At 44.6% G+C, this 27,629-nt stretch overlaps 1 protein-coding gene across 1 annotated transcript in view; it reads right to left on the bottom strand.

The window, feature by feature from the left end:
• Positions 1-27,629, bottom strand: part of Adam12 (ADAM metallopeptidase domain 12) — a 311,142-nt gene that overhangs the window by 209,554 nt on the left and 73,959 nt on the right. Inside the window, exon 3 of the mRNA XM_078024409.1 lies at positions 10,743-10,816. Within this exon, the coding sequence (XP_077880535.1) occupies positions 10,743-10,816 (74 nt within the window). The remainder of the gene's footprint in view (positions 1-10,742; positions 10,817-27,629) is intronic.

Below are 27,629 nucleotides of genomic sequence, written 5' to 3'. Positions count from 1 at the left end.
TGTCCATATAGGAGAATGTAGAAAAGGAACCGGAGATGAATGGCCCACACCCTCATAATCTGCTAAGGAAATGGCTTGCAGCCAGCATCCTGGGGTACCCCCTCAGTTCTCCCATTGCCCCCACTGTACTTTAAATGATATCAAGGGCTTCTAAGGAGGTCAAGGTTGCCATCATGTGTCAGAGTGTCATGAAGACCCTCCAACGGTCACCAAATGCCATCTATGGCTCAGGACAAGGGGCTTTGTCTTCCCTTGGGCAATTACCATCCTGCCTCCCTCCCATCTTGGTGTCAGCCAAGAGCATCCTGCAGCAGAGACCTCCCTCCTGTGGGTGCTCTGCACCGTTCTTAGGTCTCCAGGGAACAGCACCACGTGGAAGGGGCCACCAAGCGGGGTGTGCTGGTCCACTAGAATACAACTAAATAAGAAAGCTTGGGAGGTCTCCATGGCTAAACACAGCTTGTTCCACAGGGTCCTCATGGAGGTCCTGAGTTCAGTATCTGCCAGGGTGATAGAGGCGAGTGCATACCCAAGGCAGAAAGTTCCTGAGGCTGTCAACCTCAGCAAGGCCCAGTGAGCCCGACTTGTATCTGGTCCAGGGCTGGAACTTACCTTCAGATTATAGATGGGAGCACTCAGGACCAGAGAGGCCAATTCCAACCCCTCTGGTCCTGTAAGTCACATAATTTACCAGTGTTAGAGACTGCATGAGTCTTTCCCCTGGCCCAAGGCTTCTCCCTTACACCACATAAATCTCCTTTCCCTTAAAAAAAAAAATGTAAAGCTATTACGAGCATACAGTGTATTTCCTCAAATGATCATCTTCAGAATTTCTACCAACTGCTTTGAAAACAGAGCAAAATGCAAGAGAGCTACTTTATCAGTGAGGACAGGCTACATATGTGGAAGAAATTAATGTATGTGTATTTTAGCAACTTTGGATTTTTTCTATAATGTGATCAGGAATAAGTAAGCTGATTAACTAATTTAATAACACATTGTCCTCTATGTCAATGATCATAGATTCCTACATGCAAAATTATTGGAAAAAAGCTGAAGTCTTGAATAACTAATTTTTCTAAATATAAAGTAGTTTGTATAACATCTGTACAGGTGATTTATGGTCTAGTGTGGAAAATACAAGGCTCTTGGGTGAAGCGTTCATAGAATAGAAGGAGTGGTGGAATCCAATCACAATCGTTACCTTACTTGTAAGACAATAAATTTGGCTCAAAATTTTAAACACATTAACTAAATTAAGGGGGATAATATAGTAAAATCTTAATGACATTTTACATTTATTTAACCTACCTGACTTTATTCATTTTTTTGATGTGAATGCACAAAACCATCAAGAATTTACTGAAAACATGAATAATTTTTTTTAAAAATTTTGTGGAAACCTCACATAAAACCCTCGTCCCACCCTGGAGCCCACTTGTTCCATGGGTGCTGCTGGGCGACTAATACTGCACAGAGGCCATCTCCACCAGAGCCTGTCAGAGCTTCAAAGACAATCATGAGACAGGCCAGCAATATCCGCCAGGCTGCTGGAACAGAAGGGGTGGCCTTAGAAGGGCTGTGGAAATAATTCTATGTAAATAAATTATCTCCTGAAATAACCCTCCTGCTGCGGGGGTGGGGTGGGGTGGGGTCTCCTATCGTCCTCTATCTGCCCACATGGTTTTCATAAGGAAGAAAATCATAAAACAATAAAGAGGCTCTTGTTCTGCACTCACACCCCAGCTCATCCCACAGTGCACTGACCCTGTGCGGAGACGACGTGGGCACGCGATGGCACGGTGGACGGAACCCTCCTCCCTCTTCTCACGGTACCTGGGTAAGTGTAGTCACCACTGCGTCTTCCCAGGAATTGGCTTTTTGGTACCTGGGATTGATCAGCCCCATCCCCAGCCCCTTCTTGTATTTTGGAGACAGGGTCTCACTGAGTTGCTTAGCACCTCACTATTGCTGAACCTGGCTTTGAACTTGCCATCCTCTGCCTCAGCCGCTGGGATAAGCATGCGTCACCGTGCCTAGCTGCCACTGTTTTTTTGAGGAATCGAATCCCATTTTCCTTCTCCCTGAATGAAACAGTTTCTTCACTTTGCCGTCGCTGTGTGCGTGGACAGAGCCTCCCAGGACAGGCTACATCTAGGCTCCACTTCACAGCCCTAGTTTTCCTGCCAGCAATTCCTGGTCCTGCTCCGACCCTGCGGCCTCTGTGTCTAGCTATGCAGAATGCAGGGATGCTTTTGCCCCTGAAAGCACAAGAGAAGGAGGGCCCTGCAGAGCAGTTAGTCTGTGTCCCATGTGCTGACAGCTGCTCAGGGAAGGCAGCTCATCTGTGTTGCTCCATGTGCCAAAGCTTCCTCTATCCCTTTTTGAGGCTGAATAATATTTCATTGAATGTACAACCATGATTTGTTTATCTGTTCCTCTGTTAAAGTACATTTGGGTTGCTTCACTTTTTGGCTCTTGTAAATAATGCTGCTATGAACACTGGTGTCTGAATATCTGTTCAAGTCCCCAACAGAGTCCAGCCTAATAACAAAGGCTATTTACAACCAGAAATAAAGGAACGCCACACACTGTCCATGTGTAATGAATGATGATTGGTAAATAACATCACATTATAGCTCGTTATCATCACTAATTAAGCATGAACATTCAGTATAAATAAGAAACAAGTAAGAAGGAATCCAAAAAACAGAGACCTAATTGCCAAGTTTGAGTTTTTCCAAGCACATTGTGAAGCATGGCCAACAACAGACAAGGGCTCCAATTCCATTCAGGGTAATGAGTTTGAAATAAACATTTCAGAAAAAAAGTCATCCAAAGTGTTGGTTTCCTGTGGCGTTATATCACAAGAATCCTGCACAATCCGCGTCTATAAACTTTGTAAGATCTTGTTGGCGTTTCAAGCTCAATGGAGAGCAAGTGTGACTGTCTTGAGGGATCACGAAAGTCTCGAGTGTCACACGGTCAGAGGTCACAACCAGGAGAGGTCACAGAGAGGCCGCCATTAACACGGTGGCCTTCATGTCCTCTGTGCAAGGTTGGGGAGAGGGGTCCTAAGGCCATGGGAGATTCTCTCCAGAAGAGAGTCTCAAGAGTCCACTCAGCAACCCACGGCCACGTGAGGGACGGTAGGAGGGGAAATCCACTTCCATGTCAGTGACCCTTCCAGGCCTGCTGACTTGAAGGGTCCACTCGCAAGTCCTACTCTCAAATTGGAACGGGGGAACACTGTTTTGAAAAGGTCAATCTCAGCCAGCTCAGGCACTTTCAAGGTTATGTCAGGCTGGGGAACAAAACCTCTAAAAATGGCGCTCTGCCCTTTTCCAAAGTCTGCACCGTCCGAGGCGAGGGGAGGAGCTCAGGGAATTCAGCTCTATTCAGGAATCAAAATCTAGCTCAATTAAAGGCATCTTAAATGTTAAGGGAGGCTGTAACTTAAATCTAAAGGAGTCTTGTCCAGTTAGGCGATGGCTGCAGTCCGTGGGGCTGGCCTCAGTTCCACCGTGGACAGTTCCGCTCACAGCACTCACTCCTGGGCCTTCCTCTACTTATCAAAGTGCAGAGGTGGTCCCAGGGCAGAGGACAGGGCGTATCACTGCCACAGCCATGGGGAAGCGGTGGTCACTCCCTGTAGGAAGGACATTCCCACAGCTGATGCTTCTGCTGAGACAGGACCCCACACTAGAAGGATCCCTGGGCTGGTATTACCCAACCAGTCCCAGCGCTGCCCACAATACTTGCCGAGATGATGGAAGGGTCCCTCGGTGGTTGCCAAGTACTTGCATTGTGGCTGGAGCAATCCAGGAACTGAAGTTTTAATTTTATTTTAAATTAACTTTAATTTAAACTGCCACATGTAGCTAGGGCCCTCCAAGAAAAATGAGAATCTATTTCTTTGGAAATTTGTAAAAAATACAGATCCCAGGCTTTACATCTGGGGGTTTGGGGTCAACAGTGGTCCCCATGCCGGTGCTGGTGGTCCAGGAGCAAGGTTCTAGACTTCCAGGACCTCAGGAGCCTCTAAATGACACACAGAATGAACTCAGACTCCAGGAAAGACTTGAAAGAGGGGATGGGTGCTGCAACGGAGATGGAGACCGGAGGCTCAGCTCTGGCTGAGGCCCTGGCTTAGAAATTAAATCAATCCACTGCCCTGGGCTGTGACAGCTCTGTAGCTACCTCAGGGCCATTGTTCATGCTCCTCCTGGTCTACCTACTGCAGACTGCTGCTCTCCAGCTCACAGTCACGAGCCACTGCTAAACTTAGGTCAGCTGCAGACAACCCAGACCCCACAGGATGCCACTTGGATAGTTGCACATGACAGCCCTCTACCAACCCCCTCCCAAAGTTTTATCCTGCTACAAGATGCACAGGACCTGGCCACCACCATCCCATCCACATCTCCATGTCCCTGGCCACTGCTCAAGGGCAAAACCTTGGTCCTTTTTCCAGGGCTCTTGATTCTGGTGAAACACGTCACGGCTCTCCCAGTGTTTAGTGTACAGATGCCTGACATCTCCCTTTCCATCATCCCCCCCCCCCCGTTCCGTCCTCACCACACTCTGTCCACGCTGCTTCCTGGGCACTCTGTCCACACCTTTCCTCACCCTCCCACGGCTCCGGCCACTCGCTCTGCCCAGGACATCCACTCTTCTCCTCCTGCCACCTGCTCTTCCCATGCACCCAGGACGGTCTTTAAAAACTGAATCTCAGCTCATCATTGCCATGCTTAGAGGCCATTCTTCAGGGTGCACCACTGTCCTTGGAAAAACATCCTCCTCAAGGTGTGGACGGCCCTGCAGGCCTGGCTTCCTCTCCCTCTCTATCCCACCACTCTCCTCCTTGCTCACTAGCACAACACCCTCTGGAAAGCTCTTTCCTCCTCCCTCAGGCCCTTTACACATGCTCTTTTGGCCCTATTCATTCACAGCTGAAATGCTACTTAATACCATGGCCTCCTTCTCCAGACAGGCAAGGGCCTGCACTTTTCTTCCTTGGCCTTGTGCATAACTGTCACCCAGTTATTGTTTTTGGTGATAATTTGTTTATTGTTGGGCTCTGTGACTCAACTACAAAAGAGGTGAAGATGCTGCTCACTTCTACCTCCAGGGTCAATTGCAATGTGGAAATAATTAAATGTCTCTGGGTAAATGATCAGGGAATAGAATGACAGCAATGAGCTCATTGTTGTGTTAATGTACTGCATGCAGGTTGGGCTGCTTCTGCAGGATGAGGCACAGAAAGGAACGGCACTACCCACTCCAACAAAGGTGTTAAAATCAGCTTCCTGATGTCAAGTCTGTAAAATGAAGATCCTCAGACACCATGAACCCCAAAGATGAACCTGGCCAATTCTGAAGGTCTTGTCAGCACTGAGACATTCAGCTATCTCCAAGACCTACAGGTAAAAAGTGGGCGTAGCCTGGTCATTATTTTAGAAGGTGTGAAGTTACTGGTGGGACGGCAAATTACATTATTGGTGGGACTGCAAATTGGTGCAATCACTCTGGAAAGCAGTATGGAGATTTCTTAGAAAACTTGGAATGGAACCACCATTTGACCCAGCTATCCCAGTCCTCAGTCTATATACTCAAAGGACTTAAAATCAGCATACTACAGTAATGCAGCTATATCAATGTTTATAGCAGCTCTATTCACAATAGCTAAACTGTGGAACCAACCTAGATGCCCTTCAACAGATCAATAGATAAAGAAACTGTGATATATATATACACAATGGAATATTACTCAGCATTAAAAGAGAATAAAATTACAGCATTTGCAGGTGAATGGATGGAGTTGGATAATATCATGCTAAGCAAAGTAAGCCAATCCTAAAAAAACAAAGGCCGAATGTGGGGTGAGGGTGTATGGGAGATTCCGGTGGCTCTCACCTATCTCAGCAGCCACGTTGTCTCCAGGGCTCTTGCTGAGCTCGCAGGTCTCCTTCAAGAAATCACTAGCAAATATTTTCAGAACTTGAAACATACATTTATGTATGTATGTAGTATGTATGTTAACCTAAGCACAGGACTGCTTTATATCTATCCCACTAAATCTCATCTTGTTAGCTTTGGCCTATTGATCCAAACTGCTGGAAATCTCCATGATCCAGCTGGTGTCGCATGGAGCATAGTGATCCCCTAGCTTTGTGTTGCCAGGAAATATTCAGGACACCTTTTTACATCTTCATAGAGCAGCTGACGAAACCAGAGGCCAGAGGAGGCCATGCACACAGCCCTGCACCAGCAGCATTAGCAGCAGCAGCCCAGCTGCCCGACACAGGTCCAGTCATTGTGAGTGATGGGCTAATATCCTCTGGACAGTCACTTAGCCAGCTCCTAATCCATCCAATGCCATCTCCATACTGGCCACGTCTCCCCATGCAGTACATGGTCATCTGAGATGATCTAAAACACATGCCCTACCAAACATTTATGTCCAACGTTTGTCAATTTTTAAATGTCCTTTCTACTATGGTTGTAGAATGTCGAGTAATTAAAGTTGCCCCTGAAGAGATGCCTGGTGTCATCATTCCAGACAGAACACAAGTCAGTGCTGAGGTTCTTCCAGCCCAGAGACACCCCGGAATATAAATCCAGGGGGCCGTAGCCTTCCCATGGCCACCGCCATCCACAGCGCCGGGAACCAGGCTCGAAGACCCAGTGCCCCCGGGCCTGAGAGACGTAGGCAGTGTGATGTAGGGCCCTCACTTTTAATTACCCTAAACTGGAAAGCGCTGGCTGAGCTGGCCTGCCTGTCCAATAAAGCACCTGTGTGAGCCAGGGCCTGGGCGTCCACAGGGATGGGGTGAGTTATGGAAGCGATAAACCAGCCTCCCTCCCTGGGCAGACGGCAGGAAGAAAAACGCTTCCCAGTGGGGGCGCGGGGAAGCTGTGTGTTCCTTTAAACATTCAATTACGCTCTACAAACAGATTTTAAGTAAACAGCCGATCAGCACAAATTAGGGATGCTAGAAGGCAAATAAAACAGATTCCCTGAAACAACTATTATTAAAATTCGGTCCTGCTCCTGTGGACTGCTTCACCATGGAAGAGTTTCCGGGCACGGATAATTAGGTGACTCTCTTTCAGCATTAGCTTCAGAGTATAGCTCCTATGACTTAAGGGACTCGGGCTACTTTTATTTAGGTTTTCATTTCTAAGTAGATTTTACATTAAAACAGATTCCTAGATATTCAAAGACAATCTTCAATGAATAGGCCTATTTTGCCCTTTGGAAGTTTCTGGAAGTTTTTAAAGGCCTTGCAAAGTAGCCTTTCCCCTGTTTTCTCTTATGAACTGTGAATACTTCAACCTTCTTTTCAAGAATTTTGAAGCTTTTTATTTTCAAGTTTTTTCCCGTAACAAAAGGATTTTTTTTCTAATCTTAAAGTAATATTTTCTTCTTATGAAACATTAAGACAATAAAAAAAACTCTCACAATCGTACTACTCAGAGATCCATGTCATGTGTATGATTTTAAAATAAAAACTGACTACCATGTAAACTATTTTCTAACATAATATTTATGTGGATTGCACTATAAATTTCTTTGCAATGATTTAATTCTTCATCATTTTTAATTATTGAATAGTATTCTGCTCCAAAGCTGAGCTGTAATTTATTTAATTGAATTCCTATCAATGTACATCTAAGTAAAACATTCTGCAAAGAATATCCTTGAACCCAAGGCTGATTGCTGGCCCCAGGCACTGAAGCAGCACGTCAACCATATTGGTCCATTGGATGACCTTCAGATTGGTCAGGGGCCATTCAATTGGTCAGGCCTTTTTACTATACTGGTTGTTAAATATTTAAATAACCTCTGCTTATATTTTTTATCATTGGGTTCTTATAGCTTTATTTGAATAAGCTCTCTGAGTTGGTCCTATTGCACCAAAGGCTATGCAAATTAAAAATTATACTATAAACAAGTGATTTATACCTTTTATGTCTGATAGCATTAAAAGCTAGTAGCATAAAAGCATTCCATTTCACTTATAAAACTGTAGATTTTTTTGGTATTCATTGCCTCAAAGGAATTTTCCATTTGTAATAATGCGTAGTCTCTTTCAAAAACAATAGTTATACAGAAGTATTTGGGGAAATGCATTATTAAAATAGTAATATTGGCATGCTCTGACTATGAAAATAGTACTTTTAACAGAACACAATACTTGAAATTGGTACAAGTACTATTACTAAATAAAGCTATAGGACATCATAGGAACATATTTAAACATGTTCCGTGTGTATGTTTTTTAAATGTCAGCTGACAAAGCAGTTGGGAAGAGAGAAATAAATTGAGAAGAGATGGTTTATGTTTTCAACTTTCCTAATGTCAAGATTATCTTATATGAAAGGCCCAGGATTGGAAGGAAGTACATTAACACACCTTTTAAAATAACATTTTATACTAATTAGTCCTTGTTCAATTGTCCACGTATATTTTACTATCTGCAGCTAACGGAAGATAAATCATTTTCTGAGGGAAGCATGAATGAGGCTATTAAGCCACTTTCCACACTCAGAGGACCTGAGGGGCTCTGAGAAATCATTTCTACCTGGAACAGCATGTCCTTCACGTAGCTAAATGAAGACGTAGGATATAAAATCACACAAAGTCTACAATCTCAGAAAGACAAAAGCAGCAGAGACTTATTTTTGAGAAAATCATCTGCATTAGCATGCGCCATGTCAACCAGGGTCATGCTCAGTCGAAGGAATATCTATTTTTTTAATTCTTTGTTCCTTTTTTTTTCCCTTTATGGTGTTCAATTTTTTGCTGGTGTTCCTTTTATAGTAAAAACAAATAACTTCAGGATTTTATTAAGGCTATTTCCTCTCCTCTACCTGCAATACCACCTACAAAGTTTAGGATCAGCCTCCCCCATGCTGGGCACCGTGTCCCTGCCTAACAATAGGGTCGGGTCGGTCACAATACAGCTGCCAATCATGGCAGTGCCTCTGAGGGCATGCAGCCCAGAGGGAAGCCCTCTCTCTGCTCTTTCAAGGAATACCTAGCTTCCTCCATGGAGATATTTTCAGAAACACGTAAGAACAGTAATTTAAATTAGACAAAGAGGAATGAAGGGAAGGGACAGAGGATGGGAATAGGAAAGACAGTAGAAGGAATAGGATACGACTTTTCTGTGTTCTTATATGGATACACGACCAATGTAACTCCACATCATGCACAACCACAAGAACGGGATCCTAAGTTACAACACACATATGTAGAATATTTCAGAATACACTCTACCCTCATGCTTATTTAAAAAGAACAAATAAAAATAAGAAAATAGAAGCAACATTTATAAAAATTTAAATGCCCCATAATGTTCTTACATGAAAGCCAAAAAAAGAAAGACCCTGAAAGTATTGATTTTCCTAAGACAGCCATCAGAAGCAGCACACAGTTCACATGTTCAGTATGTGTGCTGGAATCTCTATTTGAAGATCAGTGGCACCAGAAACGCTAAAACACATTACTTATTTATTATTTACAAAGCTTTAGATACATCTAATGGTGAGGGGTGCACATGTAAGATAAAATATAAAGAGGCTTTTTTGCTTTATTTTTAAGTTCTGAATAAAGTTTAGTAAATATTGTCTCTACCACACAAATAAACAGTATCATTCTTCAAAAACATATACATTGAGAGAGAGGCAGCTTGTGGATCCCGAGGAGGAGGGTATATGATTTTATGTGACTCTAAGTACCCATGGCAAGAGATGCCAAATGCTAGGGTGGCCTTTGGTGGTCTCTTTCCTCTGCTCAGTACTCGCAAATCACAGTTCTGATGTCAATAAGTTGGTCTGACTTTTTACATAAAGATGCTAATTTGAGTTTGCATGATTTTCTCTCTCTCTCTCTCTCTCTCTCTCTCTCTCTCTCTCTCTCTCTCTCTCTCTCTCTCTCTCTGGAATGCCTTCCAGAGGATTCCCATCCACACTGCCATTTCAGCAAAAATGGGTGAGAAGAAACCCACACACTGAAAGGGTGAACGGCCATTTAGCATCAAGCACCGGGAAGCTGACCGACACCTCCACCTGCAGATGCTGGCCAGAAGGCCTTCCTACCTGGGAGCCGATCAAAGGGAATGCAAAGGGCCCCTCAGAGATGAGGCATTTGTGCTGACAGCCAGAGCATAAGAACTGACACCAACAGCTTCTCTGGGAGGCCATGCAAAATATGAAGTGGTACCCATGTGCTCCGGAATAAAACAAAAGACCATTTTCTGGAAATTTATATAATTTTTCCAGGAAAGAGTCAAATTTGTAAGTAAATAAATAAAGTTAATACCTGAGGAGACAAGCTTTGAAAGATAAAATAAATTCTTGGTATTTCCTAGGGACGAAAGAGTTTCTACCTGTTTGAAGCTGTCACACAACTTGGAAACTGACCTGTGGACACTCTGAATGAGCAGGGGATGCTTAAATTCTTCCCTTGAAAAATCAGACTGAACCAAAGAAACATCTGAACAATGAGAAAACCTGCTGAGTTACCAAGTTCTTTCTTAGAGTGATAAAGTTCTTTATTTTTCCTCTGGGTAACTGTTTAAAGTTAACTTCATCCTCAAATCTAAATCTGGATTACAGACCCATGCACGGAGTCCTGCTTCTCTAAACACCAACATAAATTACCCAGCACTTCCCAGTCCACGCTGTCTTAACTTTGTCCTGTCATGCCATAAACAAGGATTAGCTTGACTTACTCATTTCTTTCCAGATTTATGACCAGTTCTCTGCTTTCCAATTGCATTCGAACATTCAACACTTCTGGATGATCCTGAAAGATAAACAAGAGGGGTTGGTGGAAAAACATTTGGCTCTGACTTACCGATATCAGGCTATGCTCCTCTGGCAGTCAGCAGAGGGAGAAAAATCCACGTTCCCCTTTGGAACATTTGGAGACTTCAAGTACAGAAGAGCAGAGGAGCAGCTGGAAACGTGACACCAGGCCCTGACATGGCCTCTACACCCTTTCCTTCCATCACATACCCTAGGGCCCCTTCTCCATCGCACACGGCCCATGGATTCCTTCCTGGATCCTCCTGTCTCTATGAAGGGCACCTTCCTTTCCCCAGCTGCTCATATGAGAAACTAGAAGGTAAACTTTTTCATTACCGTGTGGCCCCCTCACGCTCACCAACTCCATCTAATCCAAGAGGAAGTCCTGTTGAGCAGCTCCTGAGTTCCAGTCCTAGTGACCAGCTCAACCTCCATCATCTCTCACCCTGGATTCCTGCAAAGCCTTCCAATTTCCTCCCTGTCCACCTGTGCTCTCCTCCTCCTCATTCCCCAATGACAGTGGAGGGATATCTTTAAAATCACCACCTCATCAATCCACCCCTGCTTAAAACAAACCACACTGATAAGACACCCACACTTTAGCACGGTCTGGAGCTCACCTGCCTCCACATCCACCTACACGGCCTTCTCCTCGCTCACCTGGTGCTAGCCCAGGCCTTTCGAGGTCCTCTCCCAAGAATCGAGGTGCAGTCCGTCCCTAAGGATGAGGTCCACCTAAGAAAAGCCAAATGCCATCGCAGCCCTGGGCACAAATTAATGTTTCTTAGCAGTTTAGGAAAAGTGTGGGGGAGGCACCCCTGGGACAGGCACCGCTGCCTTCTGGGCCTCTGGGTCTGATCATCAGCCCAGTATGAGCACCACAGGTGACCACTGCCTTGCGGAACTCGGCCACCCTCCTTAAGTCAGAGCTGACTTCAGTGGCATCGGCTCTGTCTGCCTCTGCTTTGTGAATTCTTTGGGTTCTCTGCTTTTATGAGAGCTATGAGAATAAAACGTTTATATGTAGTTTTCTAATATTCTGTATTTGAAAGGCAGTATTACTACAAGAGTCCAAGGGACATTTTTAAAATACCATGTTTCAACTAGATGATGAATTAACCACCCATATGTGACACTTAAGACAAAAGGAACTGCAAATTCCAAATAGCCAACATTTAAAAATTAGTTAAAAATGAAACAAAATGTGAAAAAAAACCACAAGTGAAGATCCCATGAGTTTTGGAGAAATGACAAAGCCTACGTTAACTAGTGCACATCACTAGTGTGGAAATGTAAAGCCCCCATTGTTAGCGTGGCCCTCTGACATCTTCTTGTGGCCTTACTGTGTCTAATATGGTAGCCACCAGCCACATATGGCCATTTAAATTTAAACAAAATAACATTTAAATTTAAACAAAATAACATTCAGTTCATTGGTCGCACCAGATGCATTTTAGAACTCAGCAGCTGCATGTGGTGAGCAGACAGCACAGATGTGGAACCCTTGCACCTGCACAGAAAGGTCTTTAATTTTATTATTTATATATGACAGCAGAATGCTTTACAATTCTCATTACACATGCAGAGCACAATTTTTCATATCTCTGGTTGTATACAAAGTATATTCACACCAATTCATGTCAGACAGCCCGAATGAGGAAAAAGACCCTCACCAGCAGGGTCCATTTGCTTCCCGAGTGGGGGTCTTCAGGGAGCATCAGCAGGTGCAAACCCAAGGTTAGAGTTTCATGAGCCTGGAGGTGGCTCTCCTACTTAACTGTCATCATCCATATAAATTATCATCTTCCACATCATATGGAGCTACACATTGTAATGATTTAAAATAATATCCTTTTAGTTGATGGATGATATTATTTTAAATAATGACTTGAACTAGAGAGTTAAACAGGTGAATTCACATATATATGAAATATTTGTGCACTTTTCTGGGTTTTAGATAGGATTTTTAAAATGGATTTTTAATTTTTTTTTTTTTTACACAAACACAGTTCTTAGTTTTTGTATTTTTACACTGTCTGGTGTTTATAAGAACTGCATGGATTTCTGGTGTTTGCTGAACTTTTAAAAATTAATATTACTATTCAATCCCATGTGACATTAAACACACACCACATCCTTGTAACAGTTTGTAGAAATGTTTTTTGTTTTGTGTCAGGGATTTTTCCCTATATACTCACTGACCCTCAGATTTAATTACCAACACTTACACCATGCTTACCAACACTTCATGAGTAATACAAACTCATTAATCATATCTTAGAAAAACAAGATTATTAATTAGTTTATAATAAAATATTAAAACAAAAATGTCTCAACATTCTGTCAAGAGGTGCCCAAACACCATATGTATGTATCTTCATCTAACTGTTTTGCATGTGTGTATATATAAATATTACTTTAGTTACAAATTGCATTTGCCTAAGATATTGACACGCAAAGCACTGTCTTAAAGAGAAATCCTGACAATTGTATTTGTAAATAAAAATAAAGTGCTGGGGATATAACTCAGGGATAGAGCAAGTGCTTAGCATATATAAAGGTCTGAATTTGATCCCCAACACCGCCAATAAATAATTTGCAGCACCCTTTAACCTAAAATAAGTGAGCTATTTAAATATCAATATTTGTGCTAATTCTACATAAAGTACCTACATCAACGTCATGCCAACGTCAACATGTTTCGAAAAAATACATTCCCCCCCAAGAAAGATGAGAAAATGTCTCTGTGTATATCTTAGTGGATGTATGGAGAGTAGAAGAGAAATCCAGTGGAGACAGGGAACAGAGAGCTACTTTATTTCAAAACCACTAATTGCATTAGACCTCTTAGCTTAAAAGCATGCATTCATTCCATTTTCTCTTGATTGTTAGCCACTGGAGATAATGAACTGGTGCTGGTGAAATAGACCATTTCTATTTTTTAAAATGATAAATTGATTATCCTAATGGAACCGTGTCTTGTGCTGAATGCCTAAAGAACTGTATTTGCTGAATAAATCCATTAAGTGCTAATCAATAGACTAGAGGCATTTGGGCAATAATTATAATTCTATCTCTTAAGTTTGGAAAAATAAATCTGAAGGAGTATATAAAATGTGTGTGGCTTCAGAAAACAACAATAAAATAATTGCCAGGGCACTTCCCACCCAGCTGAAAGCAAAATATGACCCAAATCTCAGACGCCCTCTGGGGTGGGGTGTGCTCATCTCTGCCTTATCAGTGGATAAATGTTCCATCACTCCATTTCCTTCTGAATGTCTGGCAAAACGTTAACGTCTGTCAAGACCAATCTGCCCAGCGTGATCTTGTGCCCACGGGTTTCAGCGTCCGCGTCCCTGATTAGTAACATCTTGCGTTCCTGGGAGCCCTGGCTCATGCTTGGACCGTGGCCCTTCCTCCAGTCTCTGTCCATTGTCTTGTCCTGTTAACTTGTATCTTCTGGATGCTACTCCCCGTCTGTTACGTGGGTCACAGATCCTCCTGGTGTGTCGTGTCCTTTCACCCCCTTTCCTGTGTGAAGGAGTGACGTCATTTTAATAAGCCCCTTCACGATTTCAACATTTGTGCCTCATGGGAGAAACTCTTCCCTGCTCCGAGGTCAAAGAGCAGCCCGTGCTGCCCGCCTGCCTCCAAGCAGATCGTCCCAGCACCACGTGGGAAAGCATCTGTCCGCCTCTCCCACCCCTCACGGCCTGTGTCCCCAGCTCTATCATGAGTCCTGGCATTTGGGAGGGTGGGTCTTCTTGCTGTCCCCCGCAGCACCCTGCCCCGGCCTCCAGACTTCCAGCTGCCCTTCTTGGTGTGGAGAAGACGGCCCTCGGGCAGCTCGGCAAGACAGTCTCTTCTCAACAACTGCTTCACCACCTTCCTTCTCGTCCATGTCCCTCCGTGTCCCACGTCACCACAGGAAGTGTGAGTGGGGGCTTCTTTCATTCCTTCTCTTCTGCCTGTCCTTGGGAGAAGGGGATCCCTCGCTCTCTCTTCCTCTTCCCCTGTGCACACCATCCTTCTCAGCAAGTGGAGACGGCCGGCAGGGAGCGGCTCAGGACCAGGGACACACGGACAAGAGGGGCTCAAGGCCAGGGCTGGGAGCAGGGCACCATCAAGAGCAGTCAGTGGGCCAGCAGGTGCTCCCCAAAAAGGGCCCACAGAGAGCTGGGACAGGGGTCTGTGGGGTGGACATCCCAGAGAACAGGTCCAGCTCCCACGGGATGCTGGGCAGCAGTGATGGAGAGAGCTGTGCAGAGAGAACCACTGGGCCTTGGGGCAAGTTCTCTTCAACACCAACCAAGAAAGTCACAGCAACACCAACAGCTTCCTCCAGAGGCTTAAGGAAGATGGTCCTTAAATTGTAAAGGGACGAGGGAATCCGGGTAGTTTCCCTATTGTACTGCCTCTTCAGCGCATGCACGAATGCCTGTACGTGTGTGTGTCGTGTGTACACAGGTCATAATGCAGGCCTCTTCGACACCCCGATTCCTTTTTTTTTAATTAAAAAAATATATATATATATGCATTAGTTGTAGATAAGCACACAGCATATGTATTTTTATGTGGTACTGAGGATCAAACTCAGTGCCTCAAACATGCGAGTAAGCGCTTTACCATTGAGCTACAGCCTCAGTCCCCCTGCTCCCGCCCCAATTTCTTACACAGTATTTCAAGAGCTCTCACTGTTTTCACTTTGGCTCCACTCCCGATTCTGCCCTGGACTCAGCTCCAAGTCCTTTCTTGGAGCATGTGGGCAGGGAGACAAAGCCCAGGCTGACACAGCATTTTCCCAGGGTCTTCCTTTCCTCCCAGGACAAAAGCTTTGTCCCTGGGCCACACTTATCAGACACTCCACCTTGAAGGTCTGATCTGCCGAGGCCAGGGGCTCCCTCCCTGGCCCTCAGCTGCCTGGCTTCAGAGGTGCCCCGCAGCGCACTGGGCCAGGGCGGCCAACCGGCCCGACTACAATATTTACAGATGGGTAAAAGTGATTCATTGATCAGCCATAGTTTCTTCTTCCTCTTGGCATCTTGCATGTTGTCCTGCCCTTTAATTAGTGTAATTGGGAAATCACCCAAACTTGAGTTTCAATTATGTCACCCATAATGGTTGTAAATATTTCTGGAGTCCATAAGTCTAGATGTACATAGGTGCAGGGGTGCATATCCTCCTTATTTCCGTCTGATGGACAGAATGATGCAAAGCACCATCTCCTTGGTCTTTGTCCTTAAAGCATATCCAATTTTCAATGACTTAGAAAAATCTGCCTCTGATCATGAAGTTGAAATCATGGGCACTGGAATCGCAGCAGGGTTTGTGGGCAGGAGGGAATCACCACTCAGTGACGATGTCCACTCCTGTAGGTCATCCTTTTAAAGACTGTGGCCCATCCTGAGCCAAAGCCATTCATCTTAACTGTCGATACTGGAAGCTCAGAGGGCTTTAATTTTTCAGGCAGAACAACAATATTAAAATATTGCATCCAAGGGAACTCTGAAATAACCAGGTCCCTCTCTAGCACTAAATAAATGCTTCCAACGGCAGCCCTGGCATTCATGGGGCACAGGGGAGTCATTTATTGCTATGAATATTTAGAGGAAATCTTGATCACCACTTGAATATTAGTGCACTAGTTCCAGAGCCAGGAAGACAGGCACACGGTGGAGTTTAGAGAGGACACAGTTGAACTAACTGTGGCATAACCTGAGAAGGAGCCAGGGCCCTGAGGCATTGTCATGGGATGTCCCTGATTTTTATCTGTGAGTTGTTATTTTTTTTTTTTCAATGGAAAATTGACATTAGCAAACAACTTGTCAAAACGTGCAGCATCACCCATTCTTAGGTAGAAACTGCTTTTGAACAATACGTAATGCAGCTTCAGGGCATCTGTGGGTTGTGGCTGGACGTTTGTAGCATGGACGCTTCTCAGTCCTCTGCAGCATAACCACTCCACTGCACCAGCCGCTTCCCGCTTCCCACCAGGGAAAGACTCGCCACAGCCTCCTTTGGCCCAGGCACTGTTCCCAGCCCAGTTCCTGATCCTGCTGCCTCAGGTGTGATCCTTAAATCTGCAGCAAATGCTTTCAATTTTCCTTCAGATCTGTGTAGCTGTGGTTTGAGTATCTTAAGGCCTTGCACCGCCATCTGCCTGTTTCATCTTACGTCTCCCCCTGCCTCTGAGAGCTGCAGGATGACCGTCCACTGAGACATCCCGTGCACCTGGGAACCACAGCAATTCTGTCGGCCCTGCACTTTCTTCTAGGAGTTGCAAACTCTCTGGTATAATTCCAAGGTCTCTGATCCATTTTGAGTTGATTTTTGTGCAGGGTGAGAGATAAAGATCTAGTTTCATTCTTCTACATATAAATAACCAGTTGTCCCAGCACTGTTTGTTATAAAGGCTGTATTTTTCTCCAGTGTAGGTTTTGCCACCTTTGTCAAGGACCAGGTGACTGTGTCTGTGTGGGACGGTTTGTCTTCTATTCTGTACCATTGGTTGGGGGCCTGTTTTTATGCTAGGGCCATGCACTTTCTGTTACTATCGCTCTGTAATATAGTTTGAAATCAGGTATTGAGATGCCTCTGGCAGTGCTTTTTGAGTTAGAATTGCCTTGGCTATTCTTTGGGTCTTCTATTCTTCCAAATGAACTTCAGGCCTCTCTTTTCTAGTTTTGTGAAGAATGTCATTGGTATATTAATGGGGATTGCATTGAGCTATAGATTGCTTTTGGCAGTATGGCCATTTTAACACTTAGTTCTGCCTGTTCATGAACATGGGAAGTCTTTCCATCTTCTAGTGTATTCTTCAATTTCTTCTGTAGTTTTTATTGTAGAGGTCTTTTCACTTCGTTGATTAGATTTATTTCTAGTTTTTCTTTTTTTAGGCTGTTGGGAATGGGATTATTTTCCTAGTTTCTTTCTCAGCAGATTCATTATTGGCGTATACTAAAGATATTGTTAATTTTGTAACCAGATACTTTGCTGAATTTGTTTATTTGCTCTAACTCTCTTCTGGTTAAGTGTTTCGGATCTTCTGAGTATAGGATCATATCATCTACAAACAGTGATAAATTTGAATTCTTCCTTTCTTATTTTATCAGTTTTATTTCCTTCTCCTGCCTAATTGTTTTGGCTAAAATTTCTAGTACTATGTTAAATAGAAGTAGTGAGAGTGGACATCTTTGTCTTTTTCTAAATTTAAAGGAAACAATTTCAGTTTTTCTCTATTCACTATGATGTCTGTTTGGGGTTTGGCATATAGAACCTTTATGATGTTGAGCTAGGTTCTTTCTATCCTTAGGTTGTTTTTTTTTTTTTATCATGAAGAGGTACTGAATTTTGTTACAGGCTTTTTCTGTATCTATTGAGATGACCAAGTGACTTCTGTCATTAATTCTATTTATGTGATGAATTACATTTATTTATATGCATACTTTAAACCATCTTTGCATTTCTGGGGTAAAACCACCTTGGTCATGATGTATAACCATCTTAATATGCTATTGAATATAATTTGCTAATGTTTTATTAAGGATTTTTGCATCTAACTTTATTGGGGATATTGGTCTGCAGTTTTCTTTCCTTGATGTGTCATGATTTGGTTTTTCTATGAGTGTGATACTGGCTTCATAGAATGAATTTGGACATGTTCCACTCCTTTATAGTTCATGGAATAATTTGAGAAGCATTAGTTCTCCTTTAAAGGTCTGATAGAATTCAGCTGAGAATCCATCTGTTCTGGGCTTTTCTTTGTTTGAAGGCATTTTATTACTGCTTCTATCTCATTCCTTGTTATTGATCTTTTAAGGTTTTCTCTGTCCTTTTGCTTCAATTTTGGCAGGTCATGTGTGTCTAGAAATGTATCCATTTTTTCTAGGTTTTCCAATTTATTGGAGTATACGTTTTCAAAAAAGTCCCTAATGATTCTCAGGATTTCTGTGATGTCTGTGGTGATTTCTCCTTTTTTCTCTCTAATTTTATTAATTTGGGTCTTCTCTCTTTTTATTTTGGTTAGTTTAGAGATTATCAATCTTGTTTTTCTTTTCAAAGAACCAACTCATTTCATTGATCCTTTGTATTTTTTTAATTCTCTATTTCATTGATCTTGACTCTGATCATAATTATTTCCTTCCTTCTGCTGGCTTTGGAATTGGTGTGTTCTTTTCCAAAGGGCCTTGAAATGCATCATTAGGCTGTTTATCTGAGGGGGGGGGGTGTCTGATATTCGAATGTAGGCAGAGTTAGAAACTTTCCTCTTGGAGCTGCCTTTCACAGTGTCCCAAAGTTCTGGTATGTTGTGTCACTATGCTTGTTTGAGGCTAAGAATTTTTAAATTTCTCCCCTGATTTTTTTCTGCCACTCATGTGCCATTCAAAAATGTATCATTCAATCTCCACATGTTGATATAGTTGCTGTAGGTTTTCCCCCCCTTTGGTGTTGATTTCTAATTTCATTCCATTCTGATCAAGTAAGATGCAAGGAAGTATACTGATCTTTAAAAATGTATTTAGTTGCTTTGTGAAACATGGTCTATCACACACGGATTCTGAAGCCAGCATCAGGAATCTGTTTCCTTCTTGAGTTCACAAGTTGGAAGGGGAAAGTGACGGTGTGACTTAACAAGGCAGTCTGGAAAGCAGGGGGATGCAGAGGCCTCAACCTCACCTGGAATTCAGCTTCTATCTGACCCCTCCCTCCCTATCCATCACAAAGAGGGGGACTGGGAGAAATCCACCGGTGGTTTCCACCAGAATTCCCCAGCTTAGTGATGCTCTTTCTTAAGGCCAGTTGATGCTCTTAGTGGTGCTCTTTCTTAAGGCCAGTTGATGCTCTTAGTGATGCTCTTTCTTAAGGCCAGTTGATGCTCTTAGTGGTGCTCTTTCTTAAGGCCAGTTGATGCTCTTAGTGGTGCTCTTTCTTAAGGCCAGTTGATGCTCTTAGTGATGCTCTTTCTTAAGGCCAGTTGATGCTCTTAGTGATGCTCTTTCTTAAGGCCAGTTGATGCTCTTAGTGATGCTCTTTCTTAAGGCCAGTTTGTACTTTTCTAGGCCATGGGCCTGGCACCCCCGGGCCTCTTGCTCAGCAGGAGCCCATTCCTAGCTTGCTCACTGTAGGACAGGCCAAGCCCAGGTCTCCAGTCCTGCTGATCCTCCACTGAAGTGCCCTGTTGGGGTGCTTTGTGTGGCCTCCACCAGCTGTGGACCTGGACCGACTGCCTCTGACAGGCCCTGACATCTAGTGGGGCTGTTTGCTCCTGCCCACCAGTTCTGCCTCTTCCTGGAGTATTTCATCATCTGCAGTAATTTTTTAGTTTTTATTTCACTAGTTCATGGTGTATTTTCACCTGGAAAATAGAATCTTGCCCAGTGGAACATTATTGTCCTTGTCCACACATGCTTTGAAGTCCAGAGCAGGCTGCCCTGGGGACAGGTGTGGGTAAAGGATACAGGTGGGAACCCAGGCCTTTGAAATCAGCCTTAAGTTCTGTTCCCAGGAGAGGAGGCAGGTCTCCTTCCCTCTTCCCCTCGCCCTTGCTGGGGACAGAACACAGCACATGCCACATGAGCATACTACTCTCCCCCAGAGCTATATCCCCATTCCTGAGACTGAAAGAAAAATGACCAATGCGCTCATTCCTAGCTTGGTCCCCAGCATCACTAGTGCTCTCGAGAATTCTGGGTCATCCTGCTCATCTTTAGACCTTAATAATGAAGAATCCAGAACAGGACAGAGAGAGAGATAAAGGCAGCAGAAGAACAAAAGGACTTTTGATAAAATGTGAATAATGTAAAATACAAGGCAAAGGGTGGAGGAGTGGAGCCGAGAGAGGTCATCAGGGCTGTGAGGATGGGGTGGTGTGAAGGAGGCAGGGTAGGGAGAGTGCAACTCTGCCTCCAGGGCTGACCCCCAGAGCCAGGAAATAGGTTATCTTACTTGGAAAAGGGATGAGAAGGTGTCATTAAGTTCAAGGACCTGGGACAGGGACATTGTCCTGAAATATTTGGTAAACCCAATATAATCACAAAGGTCCTTGGAAGCAGCCAAACTTTCATTGCTGGGGTCAGAAACAGAATGAGAGAAGGAGCTGACCAGGCTGCCCACTTTGAAGATGCAGCAAGGTCATCAGAGCCTGGGAAGAGCGCCCCACCCCAGCCTACAGGAGACAGAGATCTGTCTGTCAGCCTCAAAGAGCGGAATTCTGCCAACAGCTCAAGTGGGCAGGAGAGGGAGGGATCCTCCCTGGGGCCTCTGCCAAAGAAGACATCCTGCCTTCTTTCAACCCAGTGAGATTGGAAGCAGCAGCTCCGCCCCGCCAAACTGGACTTCTGACCCAGAGAACTGGGAGACAATGAACGGGTATTGTTTTAAGTCAGCTAAGTCCTGGCCATTTGTTACAGCAGCACTCAAATGCCAAACATGCCATCCAGATATAATTGGGATGATCAGTATGATATTCAAATGATAAATGTCTGGAAACTCTCATGCATGATAAGATGACAGCACATTCTTATTACAGAACCCTCCTCTTGTTATTTATTGCTATTTACCTGGATTGCACCCCTCTTATAAAAGCTTTTTGTATTCAGATCTAAATGGGCATAATAAATTAGTTTTTAAGGTTTTCTGAAAGGCATGTTTATGAATTGAAGGTCTATTTGTAAGCCAGGTACTGAGCACTTGATGATGGGAAGCAAATTGGCTTTTCCCTCCTTCCACAGGTGAAGATGATCTTATGTAATATATATATATATATACATCTTTATCTATATCTCTATATCTACATCCAGTGTCATAGAAGGAGATAGAAGCTTCTAAAACCCCTGGGCAGATACAGAGCAAATATGTGAATATGCTTCATGTTGATGTGAAATGTTTTATAGGCAATAACTCCTAAGCTTGCTTACTGATATAATCAGGATATTAAAATCTTATAAACCAGCATTGCTTTTTGGAATGGCTTGCCTACCCTTACAAGACAGCCAGCCGTGAAATAGCACACGCTGTGTTTATTAACCAGAAAGCTTGGTTTCCAATTCAAAGTTCATTTATCTAACTAATTTGATGTCTGGAAACATTCATGTACCATTTTTTTTCCCCTACAAACATTTCAAAACTGTCAGTCAGGGGAAGTTAATAGCTTAAGTTTCTGGTTTGTTTGCATGGCAGCTCCAGAGAATACCCCATTCACATGTTGACTAAGCGCCATTTACAAAGCATCATTGTGATCTCTTTCAAATAAACATTAGCAGAATATAATAAGCCCTTTAAAGCGTAATCCTGCTATTGATCACAGCAGCACTGCCAAGTGGCTGTGGACTAAGTGAAGCCAAGTGCAAACAAGTTTTTCTATTATAAACAGGGTCACAGCTAATTGCTAACTTTTTGTAAACCCCTTCTAATTGCACCATGAAGATTCAGGTTCCAGGCCTCACAGAGACCTTGCAAAGAAAATTCACATTTCGCAACATTCAGACAAACACCGAAGGAGGAGGATCACCAGCTTTTCCCTTGGCTTGCCTATCCTCTGTTTCTTGGGGTGCTGGAGCCTCAGAATCTGGAGAGAGAGGAGCAGGAAGAAGAGGTGAGGGCTGCAGGTGGGGCTGGTGAAGGAAACCCATGGAGTTGGGAGAACAGAGCACGGAAGAGCAGGGTCAGGGGGTGGTCCAAGCAGCCTGGTCCCAGTCTTAAGGACTCTAAGACAAGAAGAGCAAGGCAAGGACTCTGCTCCTTTCAAGTCACCTGGCTGTGTGTGTAGCCTCTGGGAGCCACCACGTGGACCCTCATGTCACTGGAGTATCAGGAGGACACTGCACTCCTTGAGGAGCCCAGGCCTGTCTGGGACAGTGTGGTACTCAGTCAGGATGATTTGCTAAGTGAAAACTGGGATTCAGATCATTTCCTGTTAAAACAGTTTAGTCATGAAGTCCACTGACACTTACGGAAGCCTGGTCCTCTAGGTAGAAAACGCTCAATTCCAAACCTCTCCAGCCTCTCTCTGGAGCTCGGCACGTGTGCCACCAACACCCTGCAAGATGTGCCCAACAGGTTCTCAGCAGCAACTCAAAATCCGCTGTGTTGAAACTCACCAGCATGTCCTGCGCCTACCCCAACATCCCCAAGCGATTCCTCGTCTTTGACCCTCTTCTTTTCCCATTGCCATCCTTACCCTTTGGGACCACTCTGGGACCATCTTCTGAAGCATGGCTGTCTCTTAGCTTTGTGCTGAGGGAGCAGTGGACCTCTGTGCCTCCTCCTCTAGACTCTGCAGTTCCGCCCTGCTGTATGGTCCTCGTTCCACCTCTCCTCTAACTGTGCTGTCAACCAGTCCCAGGCAGAGGCTCCTCATTGCGGGATGGGGTTAAGTCCCAATCAATGCACAGTAATTTGAAAGTACACTTACTAATCCTGACCTACTGAGGGTGATACCTCGGTGCAGCACATCCAAGAGCACCGTTGATCCCCCGTGTTGTCAAGGGGGACTGGAAGCCATGGCTCGCCGTTGCTGCTTAGAGCGATAATGTGCATAATGTAAGCCCAGGAAAGGAGCAAGATTCAAAATCCAAAGTCTGGTTTTCACTGAATGCACTATCATAACGTTGAGAAGCTAAGTCTTATGCTCACAGGTTGGGACCCTCTGTGCACTGTTCCCCAAGATGCTTAATGTGGGGCTCAATACTCACTGCCCCCTTCATCTTGGCTTCCTGAGCATCCCATACACCTCAGTCTGAAATCCCTTTGATTTATAGGGTATAAAGACAACGGCTAGAAGAGAGGATCTGGAATGTCCTCATCTCTACGATAAACACTTGAAATGATGGATCATCTAATATCTCTAGTGGATCCTTACACAGTGGGTACTGGTACTAAAACTTCGCACTGTACCTTATGAAGACGTTCAATTACCTGTCAACCTTAACAAGTCAAAGAGCACCTAGACGATGGCATGGAGTACAGACACGCGTGGCATGAACAAGCACCCCGTTCCTTCCTTCACCCCCCTACTTCCTGAATACCCCCCAAACTTAGGCACCCCCAGATGCTGCTGGCCCCCGTGTATCCCTGATGGCTCAGGTGGAGCTCCCCTCTCCAGTCTCTGCGGCTGCGCCCTCCCTGGGCCACCGACTCCTCAAGGCCCTGGGGGACTCTGGGAATCCATCAAGCTGCCATGGGCATTGCTGTCTTGTACACAGAGACACAGCATCAGGGCTTTTTATTGACCCTGTGGGTGCGCTATGAAATGCTGTTCACTCTTCCTCCATTGAATTTTTAACATAGCAGTCCTGATAGTGTGCTAAATACAGGCTGCCTTCCTTGGTAACCAGTCTCGGTCTCTACTAGAAAGTTTGGTCGTCATCTTCCTGTGCGGAACAAATGACTATACCGCTCCTTGGTGGTTGATGTTGTGTTGACAGCTTAGGTACTTAGATGTGCCCTTCACACAGGCAATTTTCAGATCAAAGTGGACAATCCAGTCCTCACGGAGGTGGGGTCCGGAATGACCACATGTATGTGGCTACCAAATCCTTGGCCCATTTTGGGCCTTACCGGATCCACCCACTTGAAAAGAAACCCGAATGGAAGTGTGGCAGCATTTAGGAGGTCACTGTGAAAACGGCAGGACCTCTACCAGGACAATGCTGACAGGCTCAAGGGGACGTGATAACAGAGACGACAGTAGTGGCTGTGCCCTCGCTTCATTTGCTTTGGGGAAGATCGGGAGGGCCACTGAGGGCTGCCCAAGGCTCCTTCCCAGTCCTTCAGGGAAGAGCAGAGATCTGCTCCCTTCCCAAGCGTGACCTTTTAAAAGTAATGCAAAATCAGGCAGATCACCAACTGAACTGGAAGACAAAACTAAATAAACAGAGGAAGAGACGGGACAGCTAACAGATGCAGCCGACGGGTGTGAGCAGCAGGTTCCTGACCTCGACTTCCAAACAGTGAAAACCAGAGTTCCCTTATTCTCTGGAGATAGAATGTCATACAGGGATTCTTGAAAATATCTTCTCTGCTGAAAGATCTTTTATTTACGATGATTTCAAAGAGAAAAGTTGAGAATACCTTTCGGGTGAACCGACAGCCAGAAGACAGGATTGCCCATGTGCGGTCCCCTTGTTGGGGGCAGGAGGCTCTTGGCCCAGGTGCCCTGGAACAGGACAGAACTGCTGCCTGGCCCTCGGGCTGCAGGGAAAGGCTTCCCTGCTGAAGCCTCATCAATAGAAAACCCACGTTTAGTGGAGGAGGAAAGTGGCCCATGAAACCCACCAGCAGTTTCACGTGAGATTAGAACTCATCTTTCCATGACCTCCTCTCCTTCCCCGCAAATGAATTAGGGTCACACAGACCTCGGGTTGAATCTGAGCTCCACCACGTACTCAGTGAAACCCAGTCATGGTTAGCCTCTCTGAGCTCCAGTTTCCTCGTCTGTAAATCATAATATACACAGTTGATACCACTCTGTGGACAAGGCTGCACATAGGGAGCCCTCCACGTGGTTGACAGAAAGGTTATGCCACTCTGCTGTTTGTACTGGTCAGACCCTGGTTGTCTTTGTGAACGCTTCTTTGTCCGCCAATCCAGCACCACACACCTGTTCTTCCACTTGAGTTTTCGTTTTGCTGCAAGATATCATGCATACACAAACTTATTTCTGTTCTCCTATCAGAGCTGGGGAAAAGAACCACTCGTAGGAACCTCATCCAACCTGCCAATCACAGTTATCTGAACTGGAAAGCTTACGACCTCCCTTTTCAGTAGAGGGCTTTATCCCTTCACCACAAAACACACACATACTCTTCGGCCCCCTTCCACCTGTACGTTTTTTGACTTATCCCAGAAGAATGTTGTTCATAAAGAAAACCAAAATGAACTAAACCAAACCATGGGACATGGAGTAGCCAGAAGACCAGCCCATCTTTCTTGTCAAAGCTAAAAGTGAACTTCTATGAGGTATGGAACAACAGAAAACGCACAGCCCAGAGGGAATCCCGCAGCTCCACCTCCTCTGCTACAACCCCTTCCAAGTCCTGGCAGGCGGGGGGCATGAGAGGCAGGGACCGGAGACAACAGCAGGCCCACAACCAACTCCAGCCCTTTGTGGGGACTAACGGGAGCGAGGTGTCAAAACAGTTTTCAAAATACAATATTTGGTAGGCAGCTTTCTAGTTCTTATTTTTAAATATTTCTAAATGCAGTTAAGAAGAAAAGTCATACAAAATCACCAGGCTCTCCTCCAGGTGCAGCTTTTGTGGGGACTTACCACTCCTATTCCTTCCAGTGTTTTCCCCAGAGTAAACTGACTGACCAGTCATCATTCTGTACCTGCTAGAACTGCACAGGCGCATCAGGTCCTTAAAATGCAGCCATACTTAGAATAGTTCAGCTGTGAGCCCCCTGGTTCACGGTTCACTGAGCCCCCTTGGATCTGCACCTTCTCGGTGTGTGAATTCAGCCCAGAAGTGCATTATCTCACCTATGTGCTCCCAAATTTTTGCATGTGAACTTCTATTATCCAGACTTTTCCATGCTAGACATGCTAGGCTGGCTTTTTCCTGGACCTCAGGCCTTGTCGTTTTACCTGTTGATTTACTCTGTGAGATTTGACCTATAGGTCCAAAGTATTGAGAACTTTTAAAGCCATGATTATTGTAGCCAGCCTGGTAGCTGCCCAAGGCCACGCCAGGTTTATTGAAGTATGAAATGCTAGTGTTGGTGTGGGGCCAAGAAATGGGCACTTTCACGCACAGCTGGTAAAAGTGTAAGTTGGTACCACCTTCCAGGAGGCAGTCTGGAAATGGTTATCATATGCCTCAAAAATGTGCAGAGCTTTGATTCAACAATTTTACTCCCAGAATTCATCTAAAGGAAATAACCAGAAAAGTATGCACAGATATGAGTAGCAAGATGTTCATCATGGTTCACAGTGAAAACCAGAAAATTCCTACACGCCCTTCCCAGGGTCAGGGTTGGAAAATGACACAAGGCCATAGGATGTGACAGGCACTGTGATTAAGCTGACGGTGCAAGAATGGAGGAGCTTTGCTTCTCCTAACAGTAGCCTACGTCATCTGCACCCACACCCCCACAGAAAGCAGCCAGAGAAGCTGGGGAAGTATTTAGAAATGATATTTGAAAGCAGTGCAGACTTTCCAAAGCAGTGTAGACTTGTGGGACATCACCCAGGTAGACAGGGAAAACCAAAGTGTCATCCCAGAATTGAGGCATAGCTGTCCCACTTAGGGCTGCTGATGGGCCAGGAAACTTCAACAGAACCTTCACAGGGCAAGGGCACAAGATGGGAGAGCCTGTTAAGAGGTGGCACTGTAACCCACTCTCTGGGCTTGGGAGCTCAAAATGCTGAGCCCTGGGAGAGAGGCAAGGAGAAGTCGACCAGCCCTTATAGAGACTGAAGGCAGCTCAGTCCTCTTCACAAGGGCCCGGGCTTAGACACTGCACTGTACCATCAGCCAGTGCCTCCAATTATCTTGAAGTTTGTCCTACGCCATGTCTGCCTCCCAGAAACTAGTCAGGTATATGTGGAAACCAAGATCAGACCAATCAGCAGGGGGAAAAAATAGGTCATAGAAATTGACATATAGAAGATCCATTCAAAGAAACCTAGACATAGAATTTAAAAAGCTTTGCTTAGTATGCTCAAGGAAGCTAAAAAACAGAAATTCCAGCAGAGAACTAGACCATGTGGAAATTCTAAAGCTAAGAAATGTAACTCAACTGTGAATGGTTTCAACAGTATTTAGACATCACCGAAGAGAGAAACCATGCCGTGGAATACAAGCATGAAG

The sequence above is a fragment of the Ictidomys tridecemlineatus genome, chromosome 1 (genome assembly GCF_052094955.1).
Source record: "Ictidomys tridecemlineatus isolate mIctTri1 chromosome 1, mIctTri1.hap1, whole genome shotgun sequence".
In the NCBI taxonomy this organism is placed as follows: Eukaryota; Metazoa; Chordata; class Mammalia; order Rodentia; family Sciuridae; genus Ictidomys; species Ictidomys tridecemlineatus.
The sequence above is the reverse complement of the archived record's forward strand: the minus strand, read 5'-3'. Positions and strand labels throughout refer to the sequence as shown.